This window comes from Anarrhichthys ocellatus, unplaced genomic scaffold, assembly GCF_004355925.1.
Source record: "Anarrhichthys ocellatus isolate YVR2014 unplaced genomic scaffold, GSC_Weel_1.0 scaffold18, whole genome shotgun sequence".
NCBI classification, from domain to species: Eukaryota; Metazoa; Chordata; class Actinopteri; order Perciformes; family Anarhichadidae; genus Anarrhichthys; species Anarrhichthys ocellatus.
Window position 1 is genome coordinate 2,112,720 of NW_022280048.1, and position 19,179 is coordinate 2,131,898.

The 19,179-nt window shown below is 43.1% G+C and overlaps 3 protein-coding genes across 4 annotated transcripts; 2 read left to right on the forward strand and 1 right to left on the reverse strand.

Annotated features, from left to right (window-relative positions):
- Positions 1–1,058: 1,058 nt before the first annotated feature.
- rb1 (retinoblastoma 1) lies at positions 1,059–18,728 on the reverse strand. 2 transcript variants are annotated; one of them, XM_031857249.1, is made up of 27 exons: positions 18,485–18,728; positions 17,981–18,101; positions 17,210–17,313; positions 16,864–16,998; positions 16,731–16,769; positions 16,564–16,613; positions 15,599–15,709; positions 15,278–15,423; positions 15,088–15,165; positions 14,227–14,336; positions 14,048–14,122; positions 13,568–13,655; positions 13,348–13,464; positions 13,197–13,253; positions 12,968–12,999; positions 12,724–12,800; positions 12,346–12,569; positions 4,717–4,832; positions 4,211–4,365; positions 3,745–3,890; positions 3,525–3,629; positions 3,301–3,414; positions 3,061–3,209; positions 2,911–2,941; positions 2,658–2,800; positions 2,503–2,549; positions 1,059–2,363 (listed from the first exon to the last, which is right to left on the reverse strand). In XM_031857249.1, the coding sequence occupies exons 1-27, from the start codon at positions 18,586–18,588 to the stop codon at positions 2,299–2,301; spliced, it is 2,739 nt and encodes a 912-aa protein (XP_031713109.1). In that variant the 5' UTR covers positions 18,589–18,728; the 3' UTR covers positions 1,059–2,298. The 2 variants fall into 2 exon arrangements, with proteins under 2 accessions (XP_031713109.1, XP_031713108.1); XM_031857248.1 differs by having other exon boundaries at positions 16,564–16,628.
- On the forward strand, positions 5,867–10,036 carry LOC116388920 (lysophosphatidic acid receptor 6-like). The gene has a single exon (XM_031857250.1). The coding sequence runs from the start codon at positions 6,310–6,312 to the stop codon at positions 7,387–7,389; it is 1,080 nt and encodes a 359-aa protein (XP_031713110.1). The 5' UTR covers positions 5,867–6,309; the 3' UTR covers positions 7,390–10,036.
- Positions 10,380–11,652, forward strand: LOC116388921 (lysophosphatidic acid receptor 6). The gene has a single exon (XM_031857251.1). It carries the CDS (start codon positions 10,657–10,659, stop codon positions 11,629–11,631), a length of 975 nt encoding a protein of 324 aa, XP_031713111.1. The 5' UTR covers positions 10,380–10,656; the 3' UTR covers positions 11,632–11,652.
- Positions 18,729–19,179: the final 451 nt, after the last annotated feature.

The following is a 19,179-nucleotide window of genomic DNA, read 5'->3' on the forward strand; positions in this document are numbered from 1 at the left end:
TCAAAGTGTTTCATGCCTGGCTGCGCCCACACCAAACTGTTGCTGCGTTCAAACAGGAATTAACTCTCGTCTCTCCATTGGAAACAGTGCCATCGTACAATTAAGGTAGCCGTTATACTGAACAGGTAGCAGCTGTCATCGTTTCCCCCTGAGAAGCTGGAGGGAGTTCACAGCCGAAGGAAAAACAAGGAGCCGCAAGTAAAAGATGAACTGATTATTTCATGCAGTTCTCTTTAAGGAGGTCCACTATTAAAATAGTATTATTACACTTTTGCACACGCAACATATTCAAATATACAAGCTGAAACGATTGGCAGAGGAATCGATAATTTATTGGCAACTATCTTGACAATAGTAACGCCATTTTTCATGGTTCCATCTTCTCAAATGTCAAGATTTGATGCTCCTCCTTTCAATTATTTGAATTAATTTTAAATACTTTGTACGACTCATTGGACGTAAGAGGCGTTGTGAAGGTGTCACTTTGGGCTCTGGGTTGTGAAGGCATTTCTCACTATTTTCTGGATGTGGCCAAAATACATTTTCTATGACGCAATTTTGGAACAAATGTCAATTTTTAGTCAACCATAGCCAAAGATGACCATATAACTCAAGAGTTAATCCAACAGTGACGTGTTGATCAGTCCTTGTAATGATCTGTAATCGTGTGTGGAAGTAACGCCTGACTGGCTACTGACTCTTGTGAGCATAACTGTGCACAGCAGAGGGAGGAAAAGGACCAGTGTCGGCGTAAAGCTCTTTGCTGCGACTGCAATTCTTATTGAGATACATGAAGTGATAAAGCAAGACCTATATCTGTTATTGGATCGTAATCACAGCTGAAGTATTCAGTGATATTGTTCTGCTTGGTGACGGTCTGAACTGACATTGATTTTTTTCATTTATATATAATGAATCAACTTGAAGGAGAAGAGTATTTAAAAGTCCTAAGTTAACTTAACCTTCAGATGGGAAACAGGTCGCTGACACTAGCTCGACAACAGGAAATGACAAATGTGGCCGTAAACCGTGAGAAAAGAGAACTCAACTTGGTCGTGTTTCTGTTTCATCACCAACACTCAAATTGTATTTTTCTCCAAAGAAAAACTGACAGCATTACATAGTATATAAAGCTGGAATAACACATAACAGCCCTCTTTAAAAACAAAACAAACAGCATAACTCAACATGACAACAACACTTCGTCAGCTGGCATCGATCACTGTTGGCCTCAAAGGCAACTGATTAACATAGACGATGATATAACATGTAGTTACGTCTATGCAAAGGAATACAAAAACAAAATCAGTTTTTCAAAAGAAATATTTACTACGTTTTCAAGGAACTACTTCAATAAAGTACAATATAAACACATTTCAATAAAAAAAAAAAAAAAAAAAAAACTCTGCTAATTGACATATCTAGCAATGTATCTGACCGTGGTACACTTTTCTGGAGTAAAGTTGAGATATTAATGCTCTATGTGGTGCGCGTTCATCGCTGTAAGCTAAACCTCCCGGCTCCAAACATTAACTAACTTATCCGTACAAAAATGTGAGAACATGAAAAACAGTCTTTTAATTGCATTTGATGAACAGTCTCAACCCTCAAAAGTATAACAAAAGTTTCTACACACAGAGAAACATTACCCGTCAACCAAATCCTATGAAACTACATGAATTTCGGTTGAGTGCAAATTATATGCTATATCATTTTCCTTTGCTATTTCTTTTTGTTTTATAATTCTCACTTTTCCAAGACGCTCCGAGCAAGTTCCCGAGTCAAATATCACTTTAAAAGTAAAACTGCGAAAAGACGATTTCCCTCCGACGCTGACATTTATTCCTTTTTCAGAGGAGAGATCATGATTGAACAACTGAAATGTTGCGTCATGATTTGAAACATTTTAAAAGAATGTCACAAAAGAAAAAAGGTCAACATATGAAGGTGCTGATGGTGGTAAAACAGTCAACCAAGTATTTAACAAGGAAAGCAGCAATGGACATCCAACAAGAGCAAAACAAAATAAAAAATGTCTTTAACACCCACAAATTAATATCACTCTTAAAACCAAACATACTAAATCTTCAATGACATCAATCATTATTCAGGTAAAACACACATCAACAAAAAGAGAGGAGAAAGTCCTCTATATTCACATGTTACTCCTCAAAGTTAAATACAAACTAAATCCAATGCTAAATGTGAAGAGAAACTCGTGTTTCACTTTGTGCGTGAACAAAAGCGTCGCGTTCACGTCGTGATAAACAGTGCAGGTCAGTTCAGTAGGCTTTAGAGTTACTCCTTCTTTGATTCTGCGTCCTCCTTCATCTTCTGCTCCTGCATGCGACTCCGAGTGGAGCCTTCATGAAACAAAATCATCGTTATGTTAGAGCAACGTACATCTACAAGCTGTACAATGGACAGTAAGGAAACATGAAGAAGAAGAAGAATTGGGAATATCGAAAGATAAAAGCGGAACTTAGTAAGATTTCCACTTACTCATCTCTGCAAGCTTCTGTATCAGTGTAGAATCTCCTCCAGATTTGCTGCAAATTAAAAATATATGAGCATAATTGGAGTATACAAGTATAAATGTGCAATAAATCCGGGCGCTGGTACGCTACGCTAAATATAACACCATATTTATGACCAACCTGCCGTCGGCTTCATCTTGCCCGTCCACATCGAAGCGTAACCTCTTCAGAGGCTTCGGAGCCGAGCCGAGATCCAGAGCCCTCTTGAAGGAGCGCTCGCCGCTGTTCACCATCTGGTTGATCTTCTGGAACCGATTGGACAGCTGCAGATGAAAACAAAACGGAAACGACAAGAGTGAGCTAAGGGAAAGAGTCACTGTAATTCTAGAGTATCCTTTGATATGCAACAACGCAAACAAAAAGAGGCTCGTACCCCGAAAGATTCACCAATCGATACCAGCATTCTGTGAAGGCAAAGAACACCAATGAGAAAAAAAAAGTGCAAATATGCTTTTTCTTCCCACCATCAAAAACAATGTAAAGGATCATGCTACTTCACAGGTGAAGGTTTCCCAGAACTCACCTGGAGCGAGGAGTCATGATACCCGGGGACATGCGTGAGCTTTTCAGAGGGGAGATGTACACGTTGTTGCTCCCAGGCACACGTAGAGGTGAATTGGGGAACTTGTAAGGGCTTCGTGGGATTTGTGGGATTGGAGAGAGGGTGGGTGGCTACCAAAAACAAAACAGCAACAGTGAGAGGGTTTAGTCACGTGCGCATTTATCCAATTGCGATTGTATAAAAAGTCAAACGGGGTCTCACCCTGGTAGACGCATACTGCAGGATGTTGGTTTTCAGCTTCTGCATGAACACTTGGTTGTAGAAGACGATGATGGAGTCATAGTGGCCCTCGGTGATCAACACATGCTTAAAGGTCTGCGATACAAAAACACGTTCAAAATAATTAAACACGCAGTGCCATTACAACAGCAAAACAAACAGCCTGAAGGATGAGAACAAGAGTTTTAAGTCTTAGAAGGCGTCACCTCCTGGTTGGTGTTGGGCATGTTCTTGTACGCCGTGACAATGGTCTTGAAGCGCAGATCAACACTCTTCACTTTACAGATGGCATACATGGCCGACATCATCAGCTACAAGAACAACGACAAGCAGTTTGAGATGCCGAGAGACAAATGGAGTGAAGACAAAGAGCAAGGCCATACGAGTGGATGACTGAGTGAATGACAGGGAGCGGTGTATTGTTACCTGGTCGAGGTGACGGTCTCTCATCAGCTCGTGCTCATGCTGCAGCGTGTGCTGGAACAGGGTCCATATGATGGGCTCCAGTTCAGGGTGGGAGGACAGCAGGTAGGAGCAGAGGATCTGCAGCCTGGTGTAGGCCAGCCGGTACACTACAGAGAGAGGGACACCACAGAAAAGAAACCCTGAAGGACTTGAGTTCTGAACAGAGCAAGCAGAATAAATACTCGTTGTCATCTTTGAATACTTTCTTCAAGCAAATGTAATGACTCGTGGTACTATTTTAGTCCCAGTTTATCATGAAGTCAAATTGGAAATCCATCCCTGACAAAAAAGTTTTTGTTTTTAATATTACTTATTTTTGCAAAGTGGGGCTGGCCGTGTTTATCCACACATCTGTTATTATACATAAGTGGCATGCCTTGAGGAAAACTTAAATAAACCGAAATAAACAATGTGACCGGGATCTTACATTTTTTATAGAAGAGGCTGAGCGAGTTGGACTTCGGGAGCCGCGGAGTCTGGCCGGCAGGCTGGGCCGAAGGCTGAGAGGAAGCCTGAGAGCCGGGCGTGGGCGGAGACTCGGGGGGCAAGACACGGAGGCCTGGACGCATGGGGGACAGGTATCTGTAAGGACAATGGAGAAACCCATTGGGGCCCCGTCAGTTACACAGTCAACATTAAAGTGAACAAAGGAAATTTCCGGTTACATTTACACCACAAATCAGTTCATTCATTTAGAATGAGGTAGGAGAACCGGTTCAAAGCCACAGATAGGGACGGCTCATAAAGCCATGGAAATTAACAGATGTCGTTTTATTAAATACCACGTTGCTGAGCTATTGCTTCATCACAGAGACGAGCTCTTTCACTTGTGACTCACCGGGGTTTCACAACGGCTAAAAAAGGCGAGTAGACGGTCACTTAGCTGCTGCATACAGAAACACAGACTAACAGACTGTGGGACGTCAGACTCACAGGTCAGCTGCGGTGTGGTTGTGCTGCAGTGGTTGGCTGAAACTGGCCGGGGTCTCCACCTGATCTGCTGCTCCGCCTCCGTGCTCCTGCTTCAGCAGCTCAAACAGCGGCGAGTCCTGCGGAGACGCAAGCGTGATTTTTATAATGAATAAGTTGTTTAAAAGAGAATACATCCACAGATGAAGTCATTTATTTATATCAACATATATGTATATACTATGTCAATAACGTCATGAACAGCCCATCTGTTTGGTGTTTCCTCCAGAGTGTGACATATATACTGTATAGGAACATTTTTTGTATAACATTTCACACAGCTAATTTCCTTTGCAAACACCCAACTGTCAAATTATAACTATGGGCTGATGTTACAGCGGTTTCTCATTTAATTGTGATCCAATGCCACTCCCTATAGTATCCTATCTGATTATAGCGATTGCCACAGAAATCCCCTTAATCTGAAATTAATCATTAATCCCAATATACATAAACACAGAAAAATCCCCACCTACACACACACACAATTATCCTCGTCACTTGTAAAAAACACATTTAAACTCAAGACTTCTATTCAGGCAGACCAGTGGTGTATGGGAATCTCAGCATGTACACACATCTGTGATGAGATCATACAAGGAAGTGGGTGTGGTTTACTACACATTGACTGCAGGTACGGACTTGCTAATAGGAAAGTCTTCGTGTCACACACGCCACGCCCGGCTGACGCCACCTTTCAAAAGGGTACACTTGATATCTGATTGTCCCAACAGCATTCAGAGACGTGTAATGAATGCCACCACTGCACTGTTTCATGAGGTGTATTCATGTTTAACACGTCTAAGGTGATGGGAGGTTGATCTAAACACGCTATATTTCTGAGGATACCAATAAAAACCAATGTAACTTCTGATTGTGTCATTATTCAAATAACAAGTAAGTGCAAAAACACAAAGGAGCGGTAGGAGGACTTTGGCCCCCGGTGGAGGCTCCTCCCTCTGTGTTCCAACAGTCCGGTGAGTTCTTTGTGTTGGAGCCTGACTTGCAGCCCGCTACACTATCCCTGTATTACAATCAGGCAGGGGCAGAGTAAAACCCCTGGAGCATTAAAGTAACAATCAACGTGCGCGCGCTCCCACTCCCTCCGCCTCCTCCCTTCCCCCTCCCCCCAGGGCTGCTGCAAGAACAGACAGGAAACACAAGAAGGGAAGAACCACTCGACTGCTCGCGGAGTTGAAGAGAGGCACATGACTCTTCCCTCAAAGGGGATAAACTTCTCAACTGGAAAAGACTGAAAACTTCATTTCAACGAGGATTACTGGATGTGCAGGACAGCCTTCTTGTACGGAAAGGAGGGACTTTGGATACTAATACAGGTATTTTGTGGAGTTGCTGTATACTTTTCCAGTATTTTCATAACAAGAACCACACAACCTGGGGACTCTTCAGTGTTTACTCAACCTAAATGAAAGGATAATAGTCCCACATGGTTGGATTAACAAGCTGCACATGGATTTTTGTGACTGACACAAGCAACCGGGTGAGGGGAACCTTTGAACTCTGTATACGTTACAGACGTATCAACCCGGTTTAAAAATGTTGAACAGCACGAACCAAACTTTTAACATCACTCCAAATAATTGCAACAAGACTGATGACTTCAAGTACCCTCTGTATAGCTCGGTTTTCAGCGTGGTGTTTGTGGTTGGACTCTTATTCAACACGGTGTCTGTGTACATTTTTGGCTGTACACTGAAGCTGCGTAACGAGACCACGACATACATGATAAACCTCGTCGTTTCAGACTCTCTCTTTGTCCTGAGTCTGCCCTTTCGGATCGCTTACTTCATCAAAGGCAAGTGGCTATTTGGAAGGGTGCTCTGCAAGATCTCCGTGGCCCTGTTCTACACCAACATGTACGGCAGCATCCTCTTCCTCACCTGCATCAGCGTCGACCGTTTCCTGGCCATCGTGCACCCGTTCAGGTCCCAAGCTATACGTACTAAGAGGAATGCCAAACTGGCCTGCTGCGCAGTATGGGTGATGGTTCTTTCCGGAAGTATACCCACTGGGTTCCTTTTGAACACCACCTCCCTCACAAATGTCGAAGCCTCCTCAAACTACTGCTTTGAAAACTACTCTAAAACCCAGTGGAGGGCTGAGCTGTCCAAGGTGGTGGTGTTTATTGAGACCGTGGGCTTCATCATCCCCCTGATGGTCAATGTGTTCTGCTCGGTCATGGTGCTACGGACGCTGAGTAAACCCCAAACCATCAGCCGCGGAGGGTACCTCAACAAGAAGAAAATCCTGAGGATGATCGTCGTGCATCTGCTCATCTTCTGCTTCTGTTTCATTCCCTACAACGTCAATCTCATCTTCTACGCCATGGTCCGCACCAACGTCCTAAAGGGGTGCGACGCAGAAGATGTGGTCAGAACCATCTACCCCATCGCTCTGTGCTTGGCAGTGACCAACTGCTGCTTTGATCCAGTCATTTACTATTTCACTTCAGAGACCATTCAGAGCTCCTTTAAGCGCAAGTCCACCGTGTGGCACGCCAAGCTATTCGACAGGCTACAGGTGGACAGCGCACAAAGCAGTCCGAACACGACACCCAAACACCTGACCCTGACCAATCTCAGAACGAAAACGCTCGACAACGAGTCTACGATCTAGCGGCGACTGTGTTTATGGGACATGATTAATGATTCACTGATTGCTGGTGGAAATTCGATTTGAATCTGAGGACGTAGGTGGAAGCAGAGTGGCCTTGAAGATCATAACACATGAACAATGGTTACTAAGGAGTCACTCTCTCGTGCGCTTGACACCACCGAGACTTAGGACACTGATCTGTTTACAGTCAACAGAAGAGTGGGACACGTCAAAGAGGAAACATTTAAAGTGTGTTGCAGCCTAAAGACCCTTTATCAAGGTGCTAATTCACCACTCACAAAGTTTGAAAACTCTTTATTCTCATGAGTTTATGTGTATTAGTGGCGATGACGGGTGTCGAAGCCGTGCACGGTGCTGCGAGTGAGCATCGGCCTTTGTGAGACATTGTAATTGTAGAGATTCTCACTCAGAAAGGCTTTGGCAATGCTGAACAAGTATTACAACAATGTGTTATGTAGTGTACTGTGCAGGGTCTAAGTAGCTGTGGCAGAATGTTCAATAACAGCTTTACCTGTTCTACTGAAAGCAAATAAAAGTTGTTAAATTAAAAGGTTTTTGATTTGAAATTCACTACTCGTTGTGAAATATTTGACATTAGCAGGGGGCCTGTTGTTCTTTGGGTGATACCAAAACATCTGTCTGGACTGATTCGTCATACAGGTGCCAACAACAGAGCTACAGGTACTGTGCCATGAATGCACAAGACGTCAATGCGTTTTAAAATGTAGATTACAGGTGTGGTCAATATTTGACAGATGCATTGCACCGGCCAACGCTGCAGTAACACTGCCAGTGGCCTTATCTAAATAAGTGGACGTATCTGTGAAAAATGTTGTAGCTGAAAAACGAGGAATTACAGAGAAAAACATCGAACGTTACTGCAGTTGGATGAGAATAATCTAAATCGGTTTCCTACGGACTAACAGGTAAAGTGAAGACACACATCTCGCAGTGAGATATTCTGCAGCTTGATTGTGTTCAGTCTTGTAAAAGCTGCATGCTGCAAGACCGAACGCTGCTGCATTCCTGCTGAGAGGCCGAGCCCGAGGATCCGCGCTGACGAGGGCGGACTCGTTACGGCACCGGATTGTGAAACATAAGCAGGCGAGCAACAACATGCCCCATGAGGGACGAGTATGTTTACAAAACCGAGCACAACTCAAAACTGGCACCCTCGAGACAAGTAAAACAATTAGCCGTTACTTGAGTCTCGCCCTTGCGATGGGCTTCTAACGCTACGAAATGCAATACAGAGGAACGGGCTTCTAATCAAGATGCAGCTGGACTTTGTCTATCCAACACTAATCAAATATTTGTGCTGGATTAATGCTTTTGAGCAGAAAATATCATTATGACTCAAAGCTGACTTGATAATCAAAAAACCTTGTAATATATCAATAATAAACGATAATAGTGACCATAACATAAGATGTATTTTTTATGAGCGCAGGAGAATAAATTAGTTCTCGATCAAGACATGCCGTGTCCTTCATTTGTTATTTATATCTAATTCCAAATTTGTCTCACGAGGGCCAAGTGGTGTGTAGCGAAGTCGTAATATGTATTATAAATATATAATTATTCAAACATCCCAATTTGATTGTCAAAGATCTAAAGTGGAGAACAGATGAATTACTTCTTCTCTCAGGTGCAAAGACTAACATTTTGACAGAACATACATTCTAATCATTTGTATTCATTGTGACTCGAGGCCGACACACACGATATACACGGCCGTGTGATTATTACAGCGCCTTCTTTCAGTGAATTATTCCTCTACCTGTGTAGTTAATGATCAACTCCAATCCCTTGTCCGGGTTTTTAACAAGCAGCCATAAACATGACGATAATGAAACAATCTGTGGCCAACTGTAAGATGACCAAATTAAGTTGAATGTGACAGCTAGTTGGTTAAGACCAGATGACTGTCTATCCTCGAGCCAACCTAGTGACCCTGACCTGTGTGTGAGTGTAGGCGTGAACGGCTCCGGTAGCATGTTGCACCGTTACAGCCTCCTAACAAGTCATCCTGCTGCTGGACACCAGCTCCGTCACACTGCCATCGATGAGAAACTCAGACCGGTGAGTGATGATGTTTTCTGTTTGAGTTTTACACACACAGTAGAGCAACACATGGAGCCAGTAACAGACTGTATGAAGATATTATCATTCAGGTTTATCTGAAGACAAGATATGGAATAATGTTCATTTTATGCAATATTTGAGAATTTCTTGTGCTTTTACAATTAAGGGTTATGTGATGACTGAATGATTATACAGAAGTTGTGTTCAGATCACCAAAGCACACGATAGTTTAGAACAGTTTGAAAAAAAAAAAAAAAGTTTTCAATTCCTTATCATGTCATTGAAATAAAATGTCTTCTCAAATAAATTTAAGAGAATAAAAAAAAGAGAACAGAAAAGGACAAGCTGAATGCTGACTGAAAGTAAGAGTATAGTGAGGATCAGCGTTCTTGTATTTTGTGTTGTAATTGTATTTTTGAAATGAATGTTCAAAGGCAAAGTGTCTTCAGAGCATTAGTGTTTGGAGAACAGTGGGAGCGCTCTAGTAATTCCTCAGTCAGTGGTATTGTTTCAACTCAATGTTCATTTGGTGTCTTCAGTGTGTGGAGTTGTTTAAAGGCCGAAATTCCTGCTGAGTTTGTCACAAAAAAAAGTATAATGATGTAAAAGGGAGGAAAAAGTCCCACAAATCCTGATGACAAACATCAACAATTGGTAAAGAATACTTAACATCAGACTGTCCTTAATAATTGAAGTTATTGTCTGACAGGTGCTTAACTGGATAGTTACTTACCCGCCACAAAACTACAGCCAAAAAATGACAATCAAGTTAAATCAACACTTTATAAACTTCACTAAATGTGAATTTACTGCAGGGGCCACAGTTTTACAAGGCGAGGCGATTCCTTTTCCCCACTCTGCATGTAATGAAACCAAATGTTTGCTTGTTTTATGAGAGCAGGAAGTGGCAGTTAAAACCTCATTGACATATCGTCTTGCATATCAAATATAAATTGAGCTATGTTAGCCGTAGTCGTGTGTTTATGTCACCTCAGCAAATTTACATTCCATAAAACAGCAGGCATCTTGAGTTTATTAACTTTTTACTTTCCACAAGTTCAACTCCAGCAGAAGACACTGAACCTGTTCCTTCCTCCCATCTTATATTCCCTTCAACCAAACTAATTTCCTCCAGATGTGAGAGCGATGCAGTGATTTAAAGGAAGCACATTATCTTGGGACATGGAGCTGTGGAATATGACTGATGTGCCAGCCACGCCCTTCTCTCCTCTGTCTAACTGCACTGTGGACACCAGCTACCGCTTCACCTTCTACCAAGTGTCCTACGGCATCATCTTCCTGCTGGGGTTGGCCACCAACAGCCTGGTTCTGCGCAGACTGTGTGTATCCCCCCGCACCATGAACAGCACCGCCATTTACATGCTCAGCCTGTCGGCTGCCGACTTGTTTTTTGTAATCTCTCTGCCGCTGAGAATCTACTACTACCACCAAAAGGCCAGAGCCTTGTCCTCAAAGACAGGAGACCCGTCTAGTTGGACTCAGGGAGCGGCATACTGCCACCTCACTTTCATCCTCAAATACATCAGCCTGTACGGGGGCATCTTCTTCCTGGTGTGCATCGCTGTGGACCGGTACTTCGCTGTCGTGCACCCGCTGGCCTCAACGCTCCGCAGGCTGCGTGTTGCACAGCTGGTAAGCGGGGGGATCTGGTGCCTGGTGCTGGGGCTCAGCGTGGGTCTGCCTCTGCTGCGCTTTGCAGCCGCTCGCCAACACCAACCCTGTCTGCTGGACGCGTCCTCGCGGCGCCACCGCGCCGTCATCCTGGCAGCCCTGGGCTTAGTCCTGGGCTCATTTCTGCTGCCCGCCGTGCTACTTCTCTGCAGCTACTGCAGAATCCTGAGCGTGCTCCGCAGGCCGAGACACCGCGGCCGTCGGCACACCCTCACAATTATCTACTGGGTGTTAGGCATCTTCCTGCTGTGCTTCGTCCCCTATCACATCAACCTGCTGGGATACACCCTCACACACGTGGGGCTGCTGCACCACTGTGGCCTGGCCAAGGTGACCAAGGCGGTGCACCCCGTGGTGTTATCGCTAGCGAGCTCCAATTGCTGCCTCAACCCGCTCGTCTACTACTTCTCCAGCAGCCTGGTGCACAGGGAGGCGCCCGGTAGTAGAGGCAGTGGCAGCCAGTGACACGGATTGTTTCTTTATCATTATATTAAGAGCACTGGACTACTTCATGGAACAAATTCCATACAATTGACCAGGACTTTGTATATTCATATACAGTATCCCATAACCCATACTGTGCGCACTTCTTTGAAAGTTAAACTGAAGAGAACTCCGCATGTGTAAATAAGTTATCTGTATTATTGTTAATTTTAGCGCACCAGCCAGGGGTTCAGCACCATGCTAAGAAGCACACTGTCCGCTTAATCATTTTGTTCAGTATAATTCATCAGTACAACTTCAATGTGTTTGTGAAATATTGAAATGACATTTATTTATATGAATTTGTGAGGAACCTGCCTCCTTTTAGGACTAGAACTACAGCCTCAGTCAACCAATCAAGTTGCAGTTTATATTCATGTCTGTCCCAAATGTCATCACTTTATCCTCTTAGACATTTGTGGGAAATTGTCATAATTAGCATGTGCATTCTTGAGTTACGGTCAAAAACGTGTTGTTTTACATTATTGAGTAGTTTATATGTTGATCTTATATATCATATATGTAACTGTCGTAATAATTACTACATCAAAAAAACTGCTGATCTTTTTTCTCGTGCTATAGAACGTGTGTATTTTTAGTGTCTGTGAGTTGTTATGTTGTGTATGCATGAACCTCTTTGACGTGCCGTGACACTAGTACCGGCACACTGTCGTAGCGATGAGAGATAAAACTGACCGTCCTCCAGGCGATTCTCTCCATGATGAGGTTCTCGCAGGTCTCCAGGTGTTTGACGATGTCTTTGCTCAGAGTGGGCTCGGCCTTGATGAAACTCTCGATGACTTTGTAGAAGTCAAAGGCGGGCAGCTCGACCACATCCAGTATCCAGGGGAAGCACAAGTCGGTTTCAACTGGGTCACCGGCACCACTGTGGTTGTATCCTCCGGTCTTAAAACTGCTCTCTGATCAGGAGGAGACAACAGCATTATAACAACTTACTGCACATCTACAGGAAGTGTTGACCTGTATAACGGACGACTGTAAATAAAACAGTTATTTCAGAGTTAGTTTGTGACTGCGTCTGTTATTAACTCCTAAGAAAATTACAGGACACACCTCCATACGTCGCCATCACCACCTCCAAAGCGCAGGCCAACAGTGACGTGTGGAATGTGGAGTCATTGAGGAGTTTACTGGAATGGAAATCACATGACTTAGCTGACAGCAAATCACACTTCACTACTAATTTAAGTTTCCCTTACAATTAAAACAACAAACAGCACGCACAAGTAAATACAACAACACCATTGACTGACTAAACTGTGATTAAAATGAATGAAAACTGAAAAAAACAACATACCTGAAATTTTGTACAGACAGTCGCTTCTCTTCCTACAAATTGGGAAGTAAAACCACATGAGTGAGTTATTTCAGAGGTTTATGGCATCTACAGTTCATGAGAGTTGCTTCCTATTCAGATATTTTGATGTATTTACTGTTACGTTTAAATAATCCAGAGTTTATAAATAAAAAAATGTGACATCATTGAATAAAACTGTTGAAAAATAAATAAATAATCTAACAAGTACCGATTTCAGCATTGCCTCCATGATTTTGTAATACAGTCTGACACCGAGTTTGAATCTCTGAAAGACAAAAGAAATATACAAGTCAGACACAATATGAGCAGAGTGAGTATCGCCATTGTTGCTCGTCGTCTTCTTCGGTGTTCGTTCATACCTGCCAACCAAGTACGACACAGCGCGGGCCGACCGCCTCCCCAAACCGCCGGCTGAACGCCTGTCCGAGTGTCTCCAAACGCTTCAGCACATCCTGCGTCGGGTCCACGGTGCAGTTCTGATCGCAAGAAAGAGGGAAAACGGGAAATACGTCAAATTAAGGTGCTACGGTGCACTCTCATGGGACATTTTAATCCGCAGCAACACTTGTAGAGACTTACTTTGAAGTACATAGCCAGGTTAGTAGATGGCTGATCGCCACTGGAGGTGAGATCGCCCCTCAGCTGCTGAATGGAAGTCATGGCAGCTCTGATGAGACAAAACAAAACACAATTAAGAATTTCACATCATCTGTATAGGTGATGTGGTATTTTATATTTTGGAAACAGTTATTTAAAACTGTGGGTTTAGCTTGATCTTGTCACTCCTACTGTGACAAATGTAGTACATCTTCTAGTTTTTATATTTAAATTTTTGGGTACTTTGCATATAAAAAAAGCTGGAAAAAAAAAACAAATTTTCATCCGAAACACTTTTTTCAGACCTTAAAAACTACGATCATTCACTTCAATAACTTCCAAATGCACCAGTTGACAGCTGAGCAGCCCACAGTGTGTACACAGTCTCAGGTGAGAAATGTTGTACCGAGTCCTTCTCCTCCGTTATGATTGTGAACAATAAACAGGTGAGTAACTGCTCACCTGATTGGAGTCTGGGGAGGAATGAGTGCGTCTTCATCTGACAGGTTCTTCTTCGGGGTTCTCTCCACCTGTGATCTGAAAACAGGAGCAGCTTATAAAACACTTGTCTGTGCATTATTTTTAACAGATTAGCCCGACCGACATCAAAACACTGAATTGTGAAGAAAAGAGGAAATTACATCTCGACTTTAGGAGCAAGAATAGTCTCATCTCCGTCAAAAAACAGCCGCCCATCGATGTCTCTACTCTTGAGGTAGTGTTCTTCGTATTGTTGGTTGAGGTCTTTCGCCTGTGAGGAAAATTACAGGTTACCCATTGTGCCTCCTTTACACAACTGTACATGCAGGGATGTTCAACAGAGACTGAAGAGTTCTCCATCAAATCTGATCTTAATCCAAAAGTGCTAAATGCTAAATTGTACTCAAACAAAAGCAGTGCATGGTGCCCTTCCTACATGAGCTGTTTATGTCACCAGTGCCAGAGCCTGTCTGTATCTAATCACATCCCAATCTGAAAAAGATTAACATCTCTGAAATGAAGCAACGCTACAACTTTCCTGCAGATTCAGTTTAAGACTCAGGCCCAAAATCTAATTAACGTAATACGTTTTTGTTTTTTTTCCCCAGTCCCCTCACAGGTCAGATCAATTAACTGAGTAGATTATGTACACAAGACACCTCTGTAAATAATGCATAACACCAGCTGTCCTTTAATCGGGTAAAATAAATATGTCTAGTATCCTTCTTCGAAACATGTGTCAGTGTCGGCAAACAGTAGCATCCTGTGTCCTCTGTTTTCATAGCTGCCTCTGCAATATACCACCCTGAGACACCACTATGGATCCTCTGCTTGAGCACACATTTCGCTGACACCTTGTATGCGAAACCAAACATGCATGAGCAGTAAAGGGAACAACCAACAGCTGTCAGACACTCAAAAATTCAAAAATAGGAATAGCAAGCAGGAAGAGGCAACTAATGGAAACAGTGGGTGAAGTGCAGACAGTGAAGCCAAACAGGAGAGCAGGTGTCCGCCCCTACCTGAGGGAAGTCTGGAGATCTGGAAAGATCCAGTGAGTCCAGGAAAGCAGAGAAGCTGGTCTGGTATACGTTCTTCACCTGCAAATACGGTTTGCATAAACAAATGAGGCCAAATAAACAAAAGGGCAGAGGGCAAAAAAATGTGTTTGTGCGATGACTGTAAGCACTGTAACAAAAAGGGGGCTCAGACCTCTTCTACATTGCATTCGTTGTCTTTGCACAAGGTTTTGAGGAGCGGCAAATCCACCTCTGGCTCCAGAGGACGGGGTTTGGCTTTGCTCTGGCTGCGGCGAGATGTTCGTGTCGGAGGGCTCTGAAATTTGCTGATGGCTGATTCTGAGAGACAAACAGTCACGGAATTAGAAAATCTCTGAGAGTCACACACAATAAATCCTTTCATGGCACAGAATATTGAGATAACGGTTTCCATTCATCATTGTTTTTTTATGTGTAAGGCAACAATCAGGCTTGGCTTAAACTTTTGCATCCTAACTTTGACACGGGAGCTTACTGTAAAGAGGTTGCAGAAGGTCTGGAGGACAACGCTTGATGAATAACTCCAGCGTACAAAGCAGCAACTGGAATGATATGACCAGGTCATCCTCCATCTGCAAGGCCCTTCCTGCAAGCAGCAGAGACGCAGCACATGAGAAGCAGCCTCACAATACCACCGTTGCAGACCAGAAACAACTGAACTGCAACCGTGAGGAAAAACATTAATTTGAGCTCTACGGCCGAGCACCAGAGGAAGGAAGGATGGAAAGTAGAAGATGGAGTAACATGGAATATGTTCCATCAAGTGTGTTAACAGCTTGATCCTACTTGTTGTTGTTAATATGTCTAAAGGCTCGAAGTGTAACTTTGCTGTTTTTTAACCTGGACCCTATTTCCCATGTTTTTGTGTCCAAGTGACTGATGGGGGACAACGCTGTAAACCAGCCGCCGCAAAACGAGGCATAAAGAGCAAGTGAGCAGCATCAGCGTAATGTTACGAACACTAAACGTGATTGTTATTTTCAGTTTCTGACGACTTCATGTAATGGACCCTACAGAGAAATAAAAGTTTTTTTCTGTCCCTTCACTTGATCCGGTCTGTTTGTTACTGTATCAAAGTCCCGCTATAGGAGAAGTCTTCATCCACGTTGTCGAAATACTTTAAATATTTAGCCGTGAGATTGAAAATCTTTTAAATAACTCCAACAGCAGCACGCCACCTCGCAAGACTTCTCCTTGAGCGAGACTCTTTTCATAATGTTGTCACTGAAAATGTCTGCAATGCCAAAAACAAGCACTGTTTGTTAATAGACATAAAGTACTGCGCCAGCTTGCCCCAATAGGATTACATTGAAGGCCAGTAGCAGCTGCCATCTGAAGTGTTCTCGCTCAATACTGGACTAGTTTCAGAAAGTGTTGTCCCTATTAGTCAGTTAGTTTGGGTCCAGGTTGAAATGTAACAAAATGTATCCTTTAACTTACCTTTCGCTAAAAGAAACATTGTCCAGCAGCGCCGCATGGTCTCCCTCTGCCTTGGAAAAGAGACACTGAAACATTAGTCATGAAGCTGCATCCTATCTTCTATAACAAGCACTAAAACAAGTGACAGGCACATTTCACACATGTGGTTAAAGAAGTCTCCAACTTACTGATCATCAGAAGCCGAAGCAAAGATATTCTTGCACGTTCTGAAACAAAAGAAATGTTGTCATCGATTATGATTTTGCCCTAAACTGGTCGACGTGAGTGAAGAACCTGTGCTGTGTTGATGAGTTCACTCACTTCTCAAACCGCTGGTAGAGAGCCAGTGACACGTCGTACTTCTTCTCCAGTCGTGTGAGTGCTGAGTTCACCTTGGTGCTTATGGTGTCCAGGTTCACATCCAACTTCCTCACCAGAGACACAAACTGCTTTACACTACAAAAAAACAAGTTCATACGTGTGAGACATAGAAAATAAAAATGCATGGAACTCAACAATAAAATAAAATCTGAATTTCTTTCTAACAAAGCTTGTATATGAACCATGGTCCAAAGAGCAGCCATGTCTGTTCAAATGACTCATACCACATGCATTGATGTGTGAGAGTATTTGCCAATAACGTGCATCATGCATCAGCAGTACTCACTTCAGACGGACTGCTTTCAGAACCTGAGTTAATGTGAAACAGGCGACGTCCACCTCTGTCCTCGACACAAACAGACACGCCCCCCAGACCCTTTTCTGACTGTCCTGAAATAAAATGAAAACCACAGACAATGTTTACAATTTATATACAACATGCAATATTATTTGAATCACTGTTATCCTGGAAGGGAACGCTAATACTATATTTGAAACATAAATCCAATAGATAACAAGGCATGTATGTTCTTCTGTCCACCTTTGTTATAGTTTAAATGTCCTTTCACAGAAGGTAAGAAATAAAACTGAAATAGCATTTGGACTGTCTGCTAAAGACAAGCTTGATTTTTCCCTTTAAGAATTGCAGAAAGAGCGTTTTGTCCAACCACCACATGCCAAGAGCATCACACACTACACACTGTGCCACATCACCAGAACAGTATAAACTGGCACGTTGGCAACACTAACAAAGATAATAACAGATCTCTCTTGTGACAATGCTTATTATGTGCAATGCATCTGAAAGAAATGCATTGCACCTTTGAAAAAATGAGTGAGGGCATGGTCATTTCAATGGTTGTGGCCTGGATGCCAAAGTGGGCATTTCATTTTGATCAGGCAGTATAAACAGAGTGAAGTGAGAAAAGTGAGGTGTGTTCAAAAAGAGACACTTGTGTTCTCAATTTCCACTCATGCCATTTCCTTTGTTCCAGCAGGACAGTCAACAGGATCACAACATTGCAAATGAACTGACTCATAACTTATAAATACATACAGCGATTTCATCCATAGACTCTTGAACGGTTTTCCACAGCGCCCAGGCACGGTCACACACCAGGTCCGTCACGTGAAGGCTCTTACACAGGGTCACAAACTCAGCATCCTTGTCTCTGTGTCTGGAGGATGGAGGCCATACGTCAACATCATGGAGAACACAGCACCGTTTACAGGACATCAAAACAATTCCTCCGTTAGCCAACGTGTGTGTCAGACTCAGAGATGCATGTTGTAACAGCATTACAGCTCATTCTACACGAGACTAGATAACGCTAGTTGTACTCGAGACGTTAAAGCTCACTAGTATTAGCTCTAAATGACGTTACAGGCCTGACTTAGTTCAAATAAGCTAGCTAGTCAGCCACTTGCCAAGCTAACGTTAGCAAACTAGCTCAAACTAGCTAAACACCGGGGTTCAGTGTAAACATACGTTACACAGCAAACAACACACGTTAATTCACTGACTGCTGAGATTGTAATGCGGCAAAAAATAACGTCTTACTTTTTAAATGATAACTCTGGACCCTCCTTCTTGTCTGGAGAGACACTTTCAGCACTTTTCACCTCCTTGCTCTGTGTCTGAGAGTTGCGCTTCTTAGGTGGCATCTTGGTGCACGGTCACCTTATAGGTAATATATTTATTAAAAAGGGAATTATGTTCTGAAGGCAGTAGATGAGGTTTTCTGAGTTTAAAGCCCAGTGCGGGAGCTCCGTGGCAACAATACAACAAAACTTAACTGACTTCCTGAAAGCGTTTTGAAGTGGATGTTCGTTTTGTTCACAGCTGTGCGCCGCGGTGTGTCGGGGCCGCCAGAGTCTCAGGTTTTAGACGCACAACCCGTCAGTGTTTACTACTCCGTGTATACTGACCAGCCCACTGAGTGTATATGCTCGTATGAGTCTGTTTAAACCGGGCACTGTCGACAGTTTTATTAGATAACCGGGTTATAGCGTTATACTTTTCTTAAACTCCCTGTGAGTGTCCTTTCACATGGATCACGTGACACACCGCAATCGAACGAACCCAAACCCACCAGATGAAAACGCGGGAAAATATCTACGCAACATCCGCTCATTAGCATTTATCCCGCCATAACCACTACCCATACTGTAAATGGAAAGTAGGCGGTAATTTCAGCTAATTAAATGTAGGTATAGTTATTATTTGATGATGTAGAACGTACATGTCTATTCTAC

Coding starts and splice junctions, on each gene's coding strand:
- LOC116388920 (XM_031857250.1), top strand. CDS start 6,310: ATGTTGAACAGCACGAACCAAACTTTTAACATCACTCCAAATAATTGC.
- LOC116388921 (XM_031857251.1), top strand. CDS start 10,657: ATGGAGCTGTGGAATATGACTGATGTGCCAGCCACGCCCTTCTCTCCT.
- rb1 (XM_031857248.1), bottom strand. CDS start 18,588: ATGCCACCTAAGAAGCGCAACTCTCAGACACAGAGCAAGGAGGTGAAA. Junction 12,570..12,723: donor GGTGATGGCGACGTATGGAG/GTGTGTCCTGTA, acceptor CCTCCTGATCAG/AGAGCAGTTTTAAGACCGGA. Junction 2,550..2,657: donor CAAGATGAAGCCGACGGCAG/GTTGGTCATAAA, acceptor TTTAATTTGCAG/CAAATCTGGAGGAGATTCTA.